Source organism: Tarenaya hassleriana, unplaced genomic scaffold (genome assembly GCF_000463585.1).
Source record: "Tarenaya hassleriana unplaced genomic scaffold, ASM46358v1 Cleome1, whole genome shotgun sequence".
Classification (NCBI taxonomy): Eukaryota; Viridiplantae; Streptophyta; class Magnoliopsida; order Brassicales; family Cleomaceae; genus Tarenaya; species Tarenaya hassleriana.
This window is the reverse complement of record NW_010960187.1, coordinates 2,374,055-2,390,625: the sequence shown is the minus strand read 5'-3', so window position 1 is coordinate 2,390,625 and position 16,571 is coordinate 2,374,055. Positions and strand designations below refer to the sequence as shown.

General features: G+C 42.0%; 4 protein-coding genes across 11 annotated transcripts; 2 read left to right on the top strand and 2 right to left on the bottom strand.

The window, feature by feature from the left end:
• Nucleotides 1-103: 103 nt before the first annotated feature.
• On the bottom strand, nt 104-4,344 carry LOC104806205 (rho-associated protein kinase 2). 3 transcript variants are annotated; one of them, XM_010530977.2, is made up of 12 exons: nt 4,234-4,344; nt 3,939-4,151; nt 3,455-3,499; nt 3,247-3,309; nt 3,021-3,083; nt 2,828-2,890; nt 2,426-2,488; nt 1,673-1,735; nt 1,495-1,554; nt 1,170-1,310; nt 843-935; nt 104-755 (listed from the first exon to the last, which is right to left on the bottom strand). In XM_010530977.2, exons 2-12 carry the CDS (start codon nt 4,095-4,097, stop codon nt 285-287), a joined length of 1,284 nt encoding a protein of 427 aa, XP_010529279.1. In that variant the 5' UTR covers nt 4,098-4,151; nt 4,234-4,344; the 3' UTR covers nt 104-284. The 3 variants fall into 3 exon arrangements, with proteins under 3 accessions (XP_010529279.1, XP_019058291.1, XP_019058290.1); XM_019202746.1 differs by having other exon boundaries at nt 3,939-4,128; nt 4,234-4,343; XM_019202745.1 differs by having other exon boundaries at nt 3,939-4,344.
• Nucleotides 1,982-6,587, top strand: LOC104806212. Of its 4 annotated transcripts, XM_010530990.1 has the most exons (8): nt 1,982-2,357; nt 4,937-5,032; nt 5,228-5,308; nt 5,385-5,459; nt 5,579-5,623; nt 5,718-5,807; nt 6,101-6,202; nt 6,281-6,587. In XM_010530990.1, exons 1-8 carry the CDS (start codon nt 1,995-1,997, stop codon nt 6,449-6,451), a joined length of 1,023 nt encoding a protein of 340 aa, XP_010529292.1. In that variant the 5' UTR covers nt 1,982-1,994; the 3' UTR covers nt 6,452-6,587. The 4 variants fall into 4 exon arrangements, with proteins under 4 accessions (XP_010529292.1, XP_010529301.1, XP_010529316.1 ...); XM_010530999.1 differs by lacking the exon at nt 1,982-2,357 and having other exon boundaries at nt 4,541-5,032; nt 6,299-6,587; XM_010531014.2 differs by lacking the exon at nt 1,982-2,357 and having other exon boundaries at nt 4,541-5,032; nt 6,101-6,207; nt 6,299-6,425.
• Nucleotides 6,588-6,679: 92 nt separating this feature from the next.
• LOC104806195 (transcription elongation factor TFIIS) lies at nt 6,680-8,943 on the bottom strand. Its single transcript, XM_010530967.2, has 2 exons — nt 8,605-8,943; nt 6,680-7,760 (listed from the first exon to the last, which is right to left on the bottom strand). Exons 1-2 carry the CDS (start codon nt 8,767-8,769, stop codon nt 6,903-6,905), a joined length of 1,023 nt encoding a protein of 340 aa, XP_010529269.1. The 5' UTR covers nt 8,770-8,943; the 3' UTR covers nt 6,680-6,902.
• Nucleotides 8,944-9,488: 545 nt separating this feature from the next.
• Nucleotides 9,489-16,496, top strand: LOC104806184 (phospholipid-transporting ATPase 1-like). Of its 3 annotated transcripts, none has more exons than XR_770587.2 (9): nt 9,489-9,919; nt 10,024-12,335; nt 12,654-12,948; nt 13,051-13,822; nt 13,944-14,067; nt 14,154-14,373; nt 14,863-15,321; nt 15,420-15,721; nt 16,023-16,496. XR_770587.2 is itself a non-coding variant. In XM_010530954.2 (8 exons), exons 2-8 carry the CDS (start codon nt 10,583-10,585, stop codon nt 15,631-15,633), a joined length of 3,837 nt encoding a protein of 1,278 aa, XP_010529256.1. In that variant the 5' UTR covers nt 9,489-9,923; nt 10,024-10,582; the 3' UTR covers nt 15,634-15,917. The 3 variants fall into 3 exon arrangements, 1 of the variants encoding a protein (XP_010529256.1); XR_770586.2 differs by having other exon boundaries at nt 9,489-9,923; XM_010530954.2 differs by lacking the exon at nt 16,023-16,496 and having other exon boundaries at nt 9,489-9,923; nt 15,420-15,917.
• The last annotated feature ends 75 nt before the right edge of the window (nt 16,497-16,571 follow it).

The window sequence follows — 16,571 nt, the reverse complement described above, 5'->3', positions numbered from 1 at the left end:
GGCTTAGATTCGTAGGCCCGAAAATTATCGGGCTTTCGGGCCGTGCCTAAATCGGGTTCCGGCTTTAACACTAGAAATAACACAGCAAAAAAATAACTTATCATAATAAACAAAACTGAATGTCCTGTAAATATCAAGTTAAACAAGATCTTTCAGTGTCGGAAACTGTCCCAGTCAAGAACCTGGTCTCCGGGCAGAAACAGATAAATAACCTAACTGCTGGATATTCTCTCTCTCTGTTGCTCAATTGTGTATTAGTAAGTATACGGATAATGTCCAAAAGACTAATATCGAGATAACAAGGTCTTATTATTCTCCACCAAGTCAGCCCCGCTAACGTACCTCGCAACGAAAGAGACGAGCCGAAAGGGAGCACCGATCAGCGGAGCATCGGTTATAGGCAAAGGTTCTTCCTGCTCTACCACTTGCGCCTCCACATCTACGTCTCCCTCGGGATTCATAGAAACCGGCACTGTTTCTTCCGTTTCATCTAATGGGGATTTCGTGTTCACCATTGCAGGCTCTACCTGCGTATTGTCGCCATTGCTCCTACTGTGAATCGCCTCGTCATGTATGGGTATTTCTTCTAAGCACTCAGGTTTAACAGGGAGGCTGCCTTGGGTGGATGATGCACTGAACCGGTCTTCTCTGACCTTTGTAGTCTCGGTGGCTACAGGCAGTGAATCACTTCCGTCGGATGAAGAAACTCTGTGCAGCGTTCTCTGTTGATTCAGCTTAATGCACAACTCATTCACCTGATTATTTTTTTTAGTAACAAATGAGAAAAAAAAATTCCACATCGAGTGAATGAGTTTCTGCTTGAGAAGGGGGCAGTTTTTTACCTTCTCGACAAGTTCTGCATTTTCGGTGATGAGCTTCTCAACAAGTGTACATGCTGCTTCGATCTGCGAGTTTAGTTCCTCCTCTGAAGCATTCTGGAACGACCATCCGAGACCATACATTTAATTTTAGGGAACACCATCAGAAACCGTAAAATTGTTTTTCTTTTCAATTACCAAAAGCAGAAGACAACGACATTAGAAACTGTAAAATTGTTCTCTTTCAAACTGTCAGTAAAGGTGTCTTAAAGATTAAAAGAATGGTACCGAGTGACACCCAACACCTATGAAAACATGAGCAACAGTTTCAAAGAGTTACCACATTCTAACCTTTTTAAGTTCATCTTGTGTGTTGGCGAGGGGTACGTTCCTCTCATAATTTTGAATCTGATCCTGAAGATTGGTTACAGTTCCCATCAGACTGTTGTTCTGGACTAAAAGATTGCTCCTAGATTCTTCCAAATCAAGAACCTGCCAAGCTTTGTTTTTAATTATCATATCAGACTAAATATATGCAGCATACTGCTCTAGAAGCTTCCCATTCTTGACTAGTGAAGCAATGATCAACTGCTTAAGGAAAGAAGACATTAAGATTGGTCTGTGGTGCATTATTAGCAATTAGAAATGTATGTTTATAAAATATGAAGATTCATACCTGTTCTCGCAGTCGTGTAATTTCATCATTCAGGCTAGATATTGTTTCTTTGGATGATCTCTGCAAATTTCAAGTGTTTGTGGTGAGAAAAACATACCAATGGCCTCCAGATATAAACTCTGTAAATAAGGGCACCAGACATAGTGAGTATCATGCCTTCCTAATACGAAATGGTTACCTCCATAACCAACCATGATCCTCTATCCTGTTCAAGATGTCTAAGCGTCTCCTCGAAGCTCACCTGATAGAAATTGCTCCAGTTCAACTTAAAACTAGGGAAAGATTTTACAGAACTGCCACCGCTCTGTCAGTTTAGACCTTTCGGAAGCCTCTTAGCCAATCCGAAGGTTTCACACGTATCATAATGTATCTCGATTTAGGCCTCTTTTGGTGAAGCCCAACACAAAAGGTAAACGGCCCATCCTCACCTTTTTCGTCGCCAGTCGTCCGCCTCTAGTGCGTTTCTTTCTTGTTTTTTTCCCCGCAACGCATTAGAGTAAATGGGTGTTGGCATTTGCAATTGCTCCCTTCCTCTACCTCCACCCCATGCTCGAAATCTGCGATTCGTTTCTTCGTTTCGGCTGATTCGACATGCCGTCATCCATTTTCCCGGAATTAGTCTCGTTCCGGTCGCTGAAACTCATCTCCGTTGTAATCCCGGCGGGTTTGAACCGGAAGCACTTGCATTCCCCGATGAATTCCGCTTCAAGGATAACTCCAGCGATAATCTTATCCCTAGCGAAGATGCCTCAGTGGCTGGTGAAAAGAATAAGAGCATACGAATCCCTAAGGATGGAGATTTAGTTCGCTTAGAAGGTGAAGATGATCCAAATAAGTCGAGCTCCGGAGGAGGAAAGCAGATGGTAAGAGAATGTATCACAGCATTGTTGGGAACATACGACATATCATCTTCCAACAAATCTAGAAATACCTCTTTCTGGGTAAATGTAGATATCTCATCCAGCAGTTGCTTCATCTTGTTCTCCAGACTAAACTGCATAATAACATAATGTCAAATTTGTATGCAACATCCCATGGCATGCGAAATGCTAGAGGAGAGAACGTGTGTAGAAAGATATCAACAAGCAAATCAGGTTGAAGAGACAGTGATGCAACTTCAATCGCATTGTACAAAGGAAAACGGAAACTCGAAGAAAACGTGTAGTGGAAAAGCAAAAGGAGGATGCTCCAAAAATTGACATATCAGTCCCACCATTTGTTGGGAAAAGATAACGTTATCTTTTCTCAAATGCATAAGTGTCTCTTCAGCTAGCAGATGATGAAATTGGGAAAAGAATACTGAGCGAAAGGCTTCATGTCACTTTTCACAAACCTCTTTCTGCATGTGCGCTTCATTCTCACTTTTCAAGCGTCTAATAGTTTCTTCCAGAACAGCCTGAATAGACATGGTAAATTCATTTCTCTTATTATATCGAGGAGATAAGCATGACAAAAACCAAAGCTTGCTTCTAAACAGAGTTTTGAGGCAAACTATTTGAAGGGAAAGGCGGAGAATGGAATATTACCTCTTTCTGCAGGTGGGAGTCGTTTTCATCACGTAACTGCTTGATTGTTTCTTCTAGCACCGCCTACAAAAGCATATCCAATTAGTTTCAAATGATGGAGAACAAGAAGTCTTTCAAAGACAAAGGGGAAGAAGATTGGCAATACTTCAACTCTGCCAAAACGTTTTACAAGCAAAAAGGGACAAATTATCAAATCCGAGATCAGAATAAGGTGACGTTTCATTACCTCTTTCGGCATGCAAGAAGCAGTCTGTTCCTGCAGTAGTTTGATTTTATCTTCTACACTAGACTGGAGAGAAAAAAAAACGTAATTTACTATGCCAAAGTTTGAAAACTCAAGACCACGATACCCAGAAGAGAATAACGACAGCTTAAAGATGGCGAAGACCCGAATAGGGAATTCACACGTAAGACTCAAGAGATGTATTCCTCACCTCATCGATCAGTGACTTGTCTTTCTCGGCATCAGTTTCAGCCGCCTGAGTGAAATGAGGGGGGACAGAAGGTGAGCATTTGGTCGCAGGTAGACTCATACAGACACTACTCCATATTATGGTCTGAAACTCTTGTGTAAACAAAGATGACAAGATGACACACTCGTAATAACAGAACACCTAAATCATAAGCAGATAGAACTATGGCATTCACGAACAAGCCATAGCAATGTGAATACTCGCTGGCGCTTTCCTCATATATATTGCCAAATCGACACAATGCTATATCCTAAACCCTAAAACATAATTAAAAAAAGAACTACGTCGACGGAGTAAAAGACATTGCAAAACCTAGCTCGCAAGTTCAATGGGAAAGCGAAGCAACCTATATATATATATATATATATAGAGAGAGAGAGAGAAATGGAAACGTAGAAGAGTTGAATTGTCAAATATATTCATAGATTTAGGCAAATGAACTCACTTGTGAGTGATCAGAAACAGGGACGATGTCATTTTGAGCAATGCGTGTGTCGCCGTCGACATGATTGAGATCCGTGGAGGTGGTGACGGATTCTGCGGCGGGTTTAGTCTGCTGCTTCTTCTTCTTCTTATTTCTCTTCTTCTTCTTCTCGTCTTCCATGCCTGATCCGTATCAGTATCCGACGAATCCGCTACAAATTTCGATACCTCAGATCTGAACACGCATCGACATGAGAACAGTGACGATGAATTAATTCGAAGGGAATCGGAAAACTATTTGAGATTTGGATGCTCACATTTTTATTTCTTGCTACAGATGATATTCAAAGGACAATGTCAAGGGAAGAGCCGAAGGAGAAAGGTGACTCGCAGATGAGATCTGTCATCTGAGGGGGGGAAGGGTCAAAACAAAATACCAATTTTACAGAACTGCCACCGCTCTGTCAGTTTAGACCTTTCGGAAGCCTCTTAGCCAATCCGAAGGTTTCACACGTATCATAATGTATCTCGATTTAGGCCTCTTTTGGTGAAGCCCAACACAAAAGGTAAACGGCCCATCCTCACCTTTTTCGTCGCCAGTCGTCCGCCTCTAGTGCGTTTCTTTCTTGTTTTTTTCCCCGCAACGCATTAGAGTAAATGGGTGTTGGCATTTGCAATTGCTCCCTTCCTCTACCTCCACCCCATGCTCGAAATCTGCGATTCGTTTCTTCGTTTCGGCTGATTCGACATGCCGTCATCCATTTTCCCGGAATTAGTCTCGTTCCGGTCGCTGAAACTCATCTCCGTTGTAATCCCGGCGGGTTTGAACCGGAAGCACTTGCATTCCCCGATGAATTCCGCTTCAAGGATAACTCCAGCGATAATCTTATCCCTAGCGAAGATGCCTCAGTGGCTGGTGAAAAGAATAAGAGCATACGAATCCCTAAGGATGGAGATTTAGTTCGCTTAGAAGGTGAAGATGATCCAAATAAGTCGAGCTCCGGAGGAGGAAAGCAGATGGTGAAGAGATCGAATCTGATGGCGAAGCAAGTCATCAGTGTACAATCAGCTCTGGGTTTAGGGTTTATCTCTCAGTTGTGGGTTGACACCACCTCCGTAAGTTCATCCCATCTCTCTCCTTTTGATCCCTCGATTTTGCGCTTTCGAGTTCCTTAGTTGTCTCTCCAGTTGAAAATTTTTTCTTCGCAAAGGGGTTACTGGATCGACATTTTTGCCGGGTCGAGTCCCACATCTGTTTATCGATTTGCTTTACAGTGAGCTCTCTAAGTTGAAAATGTTTTTTGTTTCCAGTGGTTGGTGTTGGCGGTGGAAGTTAAACCCAGTCTGTTGTCCGGAGAATCTGACAGGTTTCTGCTCAAAGACATTGTCCGGGTACTTTTCTCTGTCTCGAAACAGCTGTCTCTGGAAATTTGTCAGATTCTCCTTCAGAATGACAAATTTTCAGCAGGTTGGTGATGTGGTGCTTGTTGAGGATGAGAGTGTACTAGAGAATGAATTCAAGAGGATTGGACTTGAAACGCTGGTATATGTTGCATTTCCTCCTGTTTTATCATAACATAGACCATCTAAATCATCATCAGATGCTATGTTATTGAATCACCTTTACAGTAATTTGAGATATCGATTTCTCATCTTTGTCAGGTGGGTTACAAGGTGGAAACACCAGGTCGGCGAAGCATCGGCAAGGTGAATTTCTAGTCTTCTAGATCATGTCCAGTGATCTATATCATATAATCCTAAGTATCTTGCTTTATTCACTGAAGCATATTCTTGGTTGCAGGTCCGAAGTTATAAATTCGATATCATTTCAGGAACCATCGAGTTGCTTGAGCTCGATTCTTTTGGGATATCAATCATCCCATCAAGTTTGGTAAGAACCCTTCTAAACTCCGTCCAGTTAGTAATCATTATTGGTACAGCTTGGTTTGGTTTGCCCACCTTGGATGACCAATATGGCCTATCCATGTCATCATCCTTTCCATGTTCCAGTTTTTCGACTTAGGGTGGTTTCAGTACCATTTTGATGAGGTTCCGGTCAATATCAGGGCGAACCCACCAATCACAATCCCGCATTCGGGCAAATGCTGTATCCTAAAGCAGCATGCACCTGAAAACGATGTTTGTTGAGTTTGCTATCCATAAAAAGGTAGTTATTATATGCAGGTGAGTACTTACGGATTACATGTTGAGGATATAATCGAGGTCGTATCAGACATAGTTGTCATTCACGAAGCTGCAGCTTCGAGGATACAAAGGTTGACAAAGGTAAGGTAATTTGTGTCTGTGAAATGCTCACTGTAATGTACTCTGTATAGATTGCCGACAGAAAAAGACCTTATACAGGGCCTTTGGGATGCTCAGTTTGCTGGTGAATATTCCGACATAGACAGATCTCACAGAAGACGGCGAAGGAGAAGAGATGGGAGAAGTAGTAGATCCCGTCGGAAGAAGAGAGGAGATGATGATGATGATGATGATGATGATGATAATGATGGTTGGGGTATATTCTATTAGATGTTGTGTGTGATATATAATCTACGAACTATTGTTTGGCAGTTAACTGCACATACATCCTCGCTGTTCTGTGCGGGATAACTCTTGTACCTTGTTCAAACCAATCATTGTAGTGTTTCGTATGTTTCATATCCAAGGCTCGACTGGTTATGACTTTTCCTTCGTGCTCGCGACTTCTGGCGATTCAAAAAATTCATGCGAATTGATAAAAAGAGAGGATATTTTTTTAAAAAAAAAATAGAAACAACTGCCCCAAGGGCACGAGAAAAGAGTCGCACAGACAAATGAACCCTAACGACATACTAAATTTCCACTACTCATTACTCTCCTAAAACATTAAATGATCCTAACAACGAGCTTTAGAACAAGAACTCCAGATTCTGGTAATCAATGCTCCCGACAAATGGGAGCTCAATTGAGTTAAACATGTCTCTCAATAACTCAGTTCCCATCAACAGAACTTCCAGTGATTGTTGCAGTTAACACAAGTTACGTAAGTGGTCATGGGCTCGTCTGCACTCCTTGTCTGCATCTGATAGTAAGTGCATTTCCTCTGTCCGCACCTCCCGCACCTGAACTGATCGGTCGTGGCTTTCGGTGCACCACCTCTCTCGCAATCAAACAGGGCTCTCTCTTTGATCTGGTTGTTCTCTTCTTTCCTCTGGTCGCTCGCCATTTCTTCAGCTGTCATCGTGAGTAGCCTTTGTGGTGTCACATCACCGATCAGAACCTTCCTCCTCAGGTCCGGGTTATTACCATCCCTCATGTTGAACATTATGGACCTATACTTGAGTTTCTGAGCACCCGTTGATCGGCCCATCTTCTCAAACATCGCAGATTCCACAGAGACAGCTACCCGGATTGGATCGCAGGCTTTTACCCGTTCTCTCATTTCCTCGTCAGCTTCTCCGGCCACCTTGGACAAGGCCTCTACTAGCATTTCTCGAATCTTGTCCCTCAGGGGATCGTTGCATTTCACCATTGACGTCAGTTTTGGTGGAGTTTTGGTCACGACTTTGTCATCTGAGTCCTTTCTCTCTACCTTCATTCTCTTAGCGGAATCACCCCTCTGCAGTTTCTCGACTTTTACAGGCTGCGGATTCGATATTTTCTCAGCCTTCTCCTCTTTGACTGTCTCAGCCCTTGCTCCCTCGTTTTTTAGAGAGGGCTTGCTTTCCGTGCTCCCGTTTTTCTTAACCTTTGCTGTCTCTTCAATGACGACTTTCTTCCATATCTCGAGTAAGTCGTTAGCAACAGTTTTGATTCTCTCACTGGGATGTTTTGCAAGAGACCTGAGCTTCTTCCCTACCTGAAAGCATGAAAGGCACTTATTTTATTTCAAGCAACACAAAATAAAATGGTACATAGATATATATAGATGGTGAAAATCATAATCCAATAATAATAAGCGAGTGATGAGGAGCAGGTGACGAGACAGAGATAACAATTGAACCACTGATACAATTAATTGGTATTGTTAGACCCCACATCGGTGACACTACAGAGAGGGATTTGGGGCCAAACCTCCAACCTCCTAACTTTTGTGGCGAAATTAGGGTTCAAACTATATCAGTTGTTATCAGAGTCCAACTCCCTCTCTGTACACCAGTGGGACGGTCAGCTCGGCGCTAGCAGGAGGGTCAGGAGAGGAACGTCGGGGTACGATCGAGAAGCCGCTAGTGACCAGATTTGCTTCAGCACTGTGGTCATCGCTGTCTAAAGGGGTGGTATTGTTAAAGTCCCGCATGGGTGAGAGAGAGGGATTTGAGGCTAATATATAGGGAGGGTCAAACCTCTATACTTAAAGTTAACTTTTGTGTGGAGTTAGGGCTCAAGTTATATCAAAAACCAAAGGGACAGATAATGTTTCCATGGCACTGCCATGGAAAGTTTGAAAAGAGACCCAACAACTGAACTGGAAGAGGATTTCACGAGAGTTCTCTCTTTCCCGCCCTAATCGCGATTTGTTCCGAACAATTTCAGGTAGCATACCCTAATTGCGATTCCTCCCCCCTCTTTCAGAGACAAATTGCAGAAGAAAGCAAACATCCCTAGACCTAATCGGAATCTAAGTACTTGGGGAGAAGTACCACACGAACATTGTCGTATGACCCAAATCGAAATAGAGAGGAAGGAGATGAAGGAAAACGAACCTGAGTGGCGACGAGCAGGTCGTACGTCACGGGGAATTTCGTGAGGTGTTTGAGGGCATCGAGACATCGAGAAACCTCCGGGCCAGAAGAGGAGACACCGTCGACCGCCGCCGAATCGGCCGCTTTCTTCGCCGCCTCGAACAACTCAATCAATTCGCTCTCCATTGTTTCCACAAATCCCAGACAGGTCCGAGACAAATTCGGACAAGAAAACAGCAACTGAAGGAGAAGAGACGGAAGGGCGGAGACAGGTGCGGCGGAGTTGTGGCGGTGGCGACAACAGAACCGCTTCAAGAGTTGTGTGTGTGTATGTGTGTGTTATATGTATGTCAGTTGGAGGCGGTGTCGGGATAGAATAGAATCGACGGTTGTGATGACGTAGCTTGGTCGTATCTCAACTAGATTCACGCATCTCATTGGGCCTGATCTCTTTTGGGCTTCTTTCTTTATTGCTCCTAATATTGGGCCTATTTTTTTTATAGGCCCATATATATGTGGTTATCATCGGATATCCAAGGTGTTTAAATATTCGAATCTGAATTTAAATGTTTCGGATTTTGCATGTTTTATTCTCCGATTTTATTTATACCCATAGGTCAGGTGAGATATCGTATATCCGAATCCTGAATAATTTTAATAATTTTCTATCAAATTTTCAACACACGTTCATATGTATTTTTCAAATCTATCCAAGATCAATTTAAAACATATTTATATCTAAAATTTATGCAAAATTCATAAAAATTCATCATAAATCTATCTAAGAATGACCACTTATAATCATCATACAATTTATAAAAATCACCATTTATATTGAATAAAAGTTATAGAATTATTTTTTTACATTATGAGATAAAAAAAGAAAAAAATAACAAAAAAGAGTTAATCACGATGTCAAAGCAAAACCACATTTACGGGTTGATCCGATGATGATGACGATGATGATGATGATGATGATGATGATAACGATGATGATGATGATGATCCTTAAAGAAACTTGTTGTTTGAGTGAGGTGGAAGTGTGATAAAAGCGATTGCGAAGCCTCTGCTTTCAAAAAGCGGCAACGAGAGAGTTTTGCCACACGTCTCTCTTGCGATTTCCTCGCTTCCCCTTCCTCGCGTTCTCACTCTTTCCATTCTTCCTTCCTTTTCTCTCTCTCTCTCTCTTCCCCTCTCCCCTCTCCCCTCTCTCTTTTCTCCTTTTGATTTCGGATCCATTTTTTCCGACAATCTTCTCGTGATCTCGGTTTCTGTGCGTTGAACGATCTGTTGATCTGTTTCTGTCTCCCGGTTCCCGAGACGATGAGCCATTTGCGTCGGTACCTTGTTTCTTCTTCATTTATTGTTTCTTCTGCTTCATTTGTCAATTTATGTCAATCTCATCATGTTTTTTTTTTCTTTTTTCGTCGTGTCTTGCAGATTTGGCTTCTATCACGTGTCTCGATTGCTTATCGATCTGATCAGGATTTTGTCTCCATTTTGATCCTCATTGCTGCCCCAGCTTCGTAATTTTGTCTCTAGATCTCTAGATTTCTCCTTTTCCGATGTCTATTAGGGTTTCGGTATTCGTTCCGTCGTTAGGGAATCTGTAGCGGTTCAACATCTGCCGTCGTAGTCCGAGCTTTAGGGGGGTTCTAACCAGGCTATTGGAAGCCGCATTTCGCGTTTCTTTCGGAACTTCGATCTCGGTGGTTCGATACCGTGCTTCCATTGGCGTAGTTTCTGCGGAAAATTGAGGTCTTATGATTTTGGGGAGGGGAGTGCTAATTAGAGGAGAAACATATCTATTGGTTTAGGTAATGGTTCGCCTGTTATCTGCGGCCGAAGCTCGGGCATTCTCAGGAAGCGAGCCTCATATCTCATTGGCTCTTGTTGTTATATGAGAAACAGTTTCTGGAGCTGTTAGAATTTTCTCTGGAATGTTAGCATTTGACCTGCGCATGTATACATCTCCAATGTTGTCATTGGAGAATAATTTATGAGCTCTGGACAGCCATTGCTGTCACCATCTGAGCCTTCTTCTGTGGTACATCATTGTCGGTCACCTCGCAGCTTAGACTCCATCGGTTTCCTTGACAGGAATGTTTCTGTCTCATCTTCTGATGTTGAAGAGGGTCAGAGTGGTCGCATAGATCACGAGGAAGATAAAGAGGAAGAGGCCACTACTGTTGTAGGAACAGACTTCGGTTTGTCTCCCTTTGAGAGACGTCATCCACATCCCACTGACAAAAAATTCCGTTCTGCTGAGCTTCATATCCCTCAGCAGTTCTCATTGGCACACCCCACGAAGGAAAGGAGAAACTTTGTATCGGGGGGTGCAATGGAGCTGCATAACAATAGTCGCAGTGCTTCCTCGTTTGAGATTTCTGGGGAGAAGTTTCACAAATCCAGCAGGGCAAGAAGCAAAAGTGCTATCTTTGAAAATAACCTACTTTGTGAAGAGAATGCAAGGCTGGTTTACATCAATGATCCATGGAAAACTAATGATAACTACGAGTTCACGGGAAATGAGATCAGGACAAGCAAGTACACACTGATCACCTTCTTGCCCAAGAACCTTTTCATTCAGTTCCATAGGGTTGCTTACTTGTATTTTCTTGCAATCGCTGCTCTCAACCAGCTTCCTCCTCTCGCAGTCTTTGGGAGGACAGTGTCTCTCTTTCCACTCCTATTTGTATTGTGTGTCACAGCTATCAAAGATGGCTATGAAGACTGGAGAAGACACAGATCAGATCGTAACGAGAACAACAGAGAGGCTCTTGTGCTTCAATTTGGGGAATTCCGAATGAAAAGTTGGAAGAAAATACAAGCTGGTGAAGTAGTTAAGATTCATGCTGATGAATCAATACCGTGTGACATGGTGTTGTTATGTACGAGTGATCCCAGTGGACTCGCTTATATTCAGACAATGAACTTGGATGGCGAGTCGAACTTGAAGACACGATATGCGAGGCAGGAGACGACTTCTTCGGTATTTGAAGGGTGCTCAGAATTTGGACTGATAAAGTGTGAGCAGCCAAACAGAAATATTTATGAGTTCACAGCCACCATGGAGTTCAATGGGCAACAATTTCCTCTTAGCCAATCAAACATTGTGTTGCGTGGCTGTCAGCTGAAGAACACGGATTGGATCATTGGTGTTGTGGTATATGCTGGACAAGAGACGAAAGCTATGCTCAATAGTGCAGTATCTCCTTGTAAAAGAAGCAAGCTGGAAAGCTACATGAACAGAGAAACACTGTGGCTGTCCATTTTCCTTTTCATCATGTGTCTCGTTGTGGCATTGGGTTCAGGTTTCTGGCTCCAACGCCACAAGAAGCAGCTAGACACCTCACCTTATTACAGAAAACGCGATTTCAACAAGGCACCACACAAGAACTATAAATATTACGGGATCCCTTTGGAGTCTTTGATTTCCTTTCTCAGTTCTGTAATTGTCTTCCAGATCATGATTCCAATTTCTCTTTATATTACAATGGAACTAGTTCGTTTGGGCCAATCCTATTTTATGATAGAAGACAGGCACATGTTTGACAGCAGCTCCGGATCAAGGTTTCAGTGCAGATCACTGAATATAAATGAGGATCTGGGTCAAGTGCGATACGTATTTTCTGATAAGACTGGGACTCTGACAGAAAATAAAATGGAATTCAGAAGGGCAAGTGTCTATGGAAAGAATTATGGGAGCTCTTTGCCAGTAGGTGATTTAATACATGATCACAGTGTCCAAGGTATACTAGATCATTTGCTTTGTCGAGTAAAATTCAATTTCAAAGTTAGCAATATCCTGTTTTCATGATTTAGAATAATAACATTAGGATAAAACGAGCATCTGCTATCAAAGGCAATTTAGGTATTGTAGGTATCTTTGTTCTTCCTTTTCCAAATCCTAGATATGATTAGAAGTTTACCTAGGAATTGTGTTGATGGTTTATGTTCTCGTTAGCTATATTCTTTCCTAGTCACAGTAGTCAGTAGATTGTTTCAGCCAGTTCAATTTTATTTTCATGTGGAATAGGGCTTCTGATTTTGCTCTTCCCAACTTGCAGATACAGGATGCAAACGCAAATCTCAAGTTCTAGTTGATCTTGAATTGATGGAACTGCTGCACCAAAAAGCGAAAGGGGATGAGACGATTGCAGCTCATGAGTTTTTCCTTGCACTAGCTGTATGTAACACTGTGGTTCCAATCCATGGGGCAGAGGAAGATCTTGGAGCTATTGAGTATCAAGGTGAGTCCCCTGATGAGCAAGCGCTCGTTTGTGCAGCCAGAGCTTATGGTTATACTCTCTTTGAACGCACATCAGGGCATGTGGTGATTGATGTCAAGGGTGAGAAACTAAGGTATTCACCTACTATTGCTTGTTCTGTCCCATAAGTGTTGTTACAGCCAAATCACATCTTCCACCATCTAATGGGGCTGTATGCTTTATGTTATCAATGCAGATTGGATGTTATAGGTCTGCATGAGTTCGACAGTGTGCGGAAAAGGATGTCAGTCGTAATTAGATATCCGAACAATGATGTTAAGGTCTTGGTCAAAGGTGCTGATACTTCTATGTTCAGTATACTAGCAAACTATGAGAGGGTTGATCAGTTAAGGCAAGAAACTCACAGCCATTTGATCGAATATTCTCAACAAGGTTTACGCACTCTTGTAATTGCTGCGAAGGATCTTACCGATACAGAGCTTGACCAATGGCAGCAGAGGTATGGAGATGCTAGCACTTCTCTGATTGACAGGGCTGCAAAACTACGACTAACAGCATCTCTCATAGAATGCAACCTGAATTTACTTGGTGCAACGGGGATCGAAGACAAGCTTCAAGATGGAGTTCCTGAAGCCATTGAGGCCCTGCGAGAAGCAGGAATCAAGGTTTGGGTACTGACAGGGGATAAACAAGAGACAGCAATTTCAATTGGACTCTCTTGCAAGCTTCTCACAGCTGACATGCGACAGATAATTATCAATGGCCATTCTGAGGATGAATGCAGAAACCTCCTGGCTGATGCGAAGGCAAAATATATCATGAGATCAATGAATAAGGCAGATGAGAAGGTTAATAGAGAAGATGAAAATGTCAATCCTTATCTTGCAATGGCATATGACCCTAAATTGTCCTTTCAAGAGGACATGATGGTTCCATGTGCTCCACTTGCTCTCATCATTGATGGGAATAGTCTTGTGTACATTTTGGAGAAAGACTTGGAGTCAGATGTGAGGATCTATTAATTATTTTCTACAACCTTTGTTTCTTAAGTTAATAGAGCAGATTAGTTTAACTTAATTTTTAGAATTCTATTTGTTGATCCTTTTTTCTTCTTTGATGTTTCTACAGCTTTTCGACCTGGCAATTGCTTGTAGAGTTGTTTTATGTTGTCGTGTTGCTCCGCTACAGAAAGCTGGAATAGTTGATCTAATCAAGAGCCGTACTGATGATATGACGCTGGCGATTGGCGATGGTAAGTGATGTTTAGTTATTTCCTCATACTTCTGCTCATTTTTGCATGATTTCGCTAAATCATCTTGTGGCCAATAAATCTGTCAGGGGCCAATGATGTTTCGATGATTCAAATGGCTGACGTTGGGGTTGGAATCTGTGGACAAGAAGGCCGTCAGGCAGTGATGGCATCAGATTTTGCTATGGGACAATTTCGGTTTTTGAAGAGGCTGCTGCTAGTTCATGGACACTGGAACTATCAGCGCGTTGCTTATTTAGTTCTTTACAACTTCTATCGCAACGCTGTATTTGTGTTGATGCTATTCTGGTAAGTATTTCACTCATTGATTCCAAAACATATTTCATCAACTGTTTACTCTGTGCCATCCATATTCAAGCCTTGACTCCTAGCCTCCGGCTGGTGCCAAAATTTGTGGATGCGCTTGCATATGCATTTGGCCATTCAGATGCTGAGGGTTGTGTTGCAACCATATTTTCAGTTTTTTCGCTCTCCAAATTTAGAAAAATAAAAATTAAGAAAGTTTCAAAAGAATACTGAAAAAGAAATAAGAAAAAAATTAAAAAAATTAATAAAAAAAGTATTTGCTTGATTGTTATTACCTCTTTCAAATTTTTCGTATTTCTGTATCTACCACCGCTGATTGCCAAAATGACACGATTTAAGTTCTGATGGCAATTGCCGGCTACCGGTGGTACCCATGGCTGCTATTTGGAGGTTAATTTGAGTCGTTGCAACTAATCTCCGTAGCTCATGTATGTGGTTTACATTGATACAACTCTTAACAACTTTTGGTAGGTACATACTATTTGCAGCTTTCTCCACAACTTCTGCATTAACGGACTGGAGCAGTGTATTTTATTCTGTAATATACACTTCAATCCCCACCATTATAGTTGGTATCTTGGACAAGGATTTAAGCCATAGGACATTACTGAAGCATCCAAAACTCTATGGTGTGGGGCATAGACATGAGGCTTATAATATGCGCCTCTTCTGGTTCACAATGGTAGACACGCTATGGCAGAGTCTTGCTCTTTTCTACGTACCTCTGCTCACCTACAAGGAGGGCACAATTGATATTTGGAGTATCGGGAGCTTGTGGACCATCGCTGTTGTTATCTTGGTTAATATCCACCTTGCTATGGACATTCAACGTTGGGTCTTCGTTACTCATTTGGCTGTTTGGGGGTCTATCATGATTACATATGCTTGTATGGTGGTACTCGACTCCATACCTGTGTTCCCGAATTATGGGTTAGCTCCCGGACTCTTTTACATAGAAAAAAAGTTTTTATTTTTAACACCTTCTGTATGTTAAGCTAATCTAGTTTGATGGTTTGCAATGCTGACAGGACAATCTACTATCTGGTAACGACAGCTAGATATTGGCTCACAATTCTACTCATAATAGTGGTGGGGTTATTGCCCCGTTTCCTTGTCAAGGTCATGAGCCAAGCGTTTTGGCCCTCGGATATCCAGATAGCAAGAGAAGCTGAGAGGCTAGATAAGCGCCGTGGTTTTCTGAGGCGGAAACCAGGTCATGAACCAGATCATGATGCCTTTTAATGTGAAATTCAAAAAACACACATTGATATGGTATTTCTCCTATTTGCTGTCAACTGTCTCCTAACCTAGGCAGGAGCCATTAAGTCAGGTACATAACTCAGATTTGTGCCTATGCTCACTCTTGTAGTTGTAGGGGACTGATACATGGTTGTAACTCTAATAGTTACAAGACTCGATATCAGTTTAAGCCCGGGCCGAATGTTGTTTGGGTTGATCGAGGCTTGGGCTTGTAATTGTAAGTTACCGAAGAATGATTGTAATTGTAGTAAATACAAATTCGTGTAGATCAGTGGTTGTGACTCTGGTAAAACCAGAACTAAGAGCACCTAAAAAGTGTAAAACTTTGTCCCTTCCTGGTTCTCGTGCATGACGTTTTTCGCATAACTCAGGTGATCTACACAGAGGCGATCCAGGACGACGCTAAAGCGGAGGATGAGGATGATGATGATGATGATGATGATGATGATGATTAAAAAAAAAAAAAGAATAGCAGAGAACTCTGAGGTGATAGAGGTAAGATGATGAACTGGGTGACATGAGAATTGAATTGAAGTGGATCCAAAATATAGAAGGGATTGAGAAAGATGAAGTTAACTGTTCTAGGAGAGGTAAATGTGTAGTATATTTGTGTTTTATATATTATACACTTGAGGCTGAGGAATTGGCTTAAAGCGAGGGGGTGCAGTAACTACTTTAAGTGAGGGGGATGGATGGTGGTGGGGTGGGGTATAAAATAACAGTAGGGTTGTAAAGATTAAGGTGTGGTTGAAAATATATTTTCTTCTTTCTCACATGAAAAGAAGGTTGTTTTGTGCAAACTATTAAAATCAAAAGGAGAGAGCCAAGAGTGAACTCTTTCAAAAGGGTATATGGTATGGTATGGTATGGTATGGTATGGTATGGTATGGTATGGTATGGTATGGTATGGTGTGGTGTGG

Coding starts and splice junctions, on each gene's coding strand:
- LOC104806205 (XM_019202745.1), bottom strand. CDS start 4,097: ATGGAAGACGAGAAGAAGAAGAAGAGAAATAAGAAGAAGAAGAAGCAG. Junction 2,891..3,020: donor ACTCCCACCTGCAGAAAGAG/GTAATATTCCAT, acceptor ATGTCTATTCAG/GCTGTTCTGGAAGAAACTAT. Junction 1,555..1,672: donor GATCATGGTTGGTTATGGAG/GTAACCATTTCG, acceptor TGAAATTTGCAG/AGATCATCCAAAGAAACAAT.
- LOC104806195 (XM_010530967.2), bottom strand. CDS start 8,769: ATGGAGAGCGAATTGATTGAGTTGTTCGAGGCGGCGAAGAAAGCGGCC. Junction 7,761..8,604: donor ACCTGCTCGTCGCCACTCAG/GTTCGTTTTCCT, acceptor TCATGCTTTCAG/GTAGGGAAGAAGCTCAGGTC.
- LOC104806184 (XM_010530954.2), top strand. CDS start 10,583: ATGAGCTCTGGACAGCCATTGCTGTCACCATCTGAGCCTTCTTCTGTG. Junction 12,336..12,653: donor ACATGATCACAGTGTCCAAG/GTATACTAGATC, acceptor CCCAACTTGCAG/ATACAGGATGCAAACGCAAA. Junction 14,374..14,862: donor TTTGTGTTGATGCTATTCTG/GTAAGTATTTCA, acceptor AACTTTTGGTAG/GTACATACTATTTGCAGCTT.
- LOC104806212 (XM_010530990.1), top strand. CDS start 1,995: ATGGGTGTTGGCATTTGCAATTGCTCCCTTCCTCTACCTCCACCCCAT. Junction 5,624..5,717: donor GTCGGCGAAGCATCGGCAAG/GTGAATTTCTAG, acceptor TCTTGGTTGCAG/GTCCGAAGTTATAAATTCGA. Junction 5,808..6,100: donor CAATCATCCCATCAAGTTTG/GTAAGAACCCTT, acceptor TATTATATGCAG/GTGAGTACTTACGGATTACA.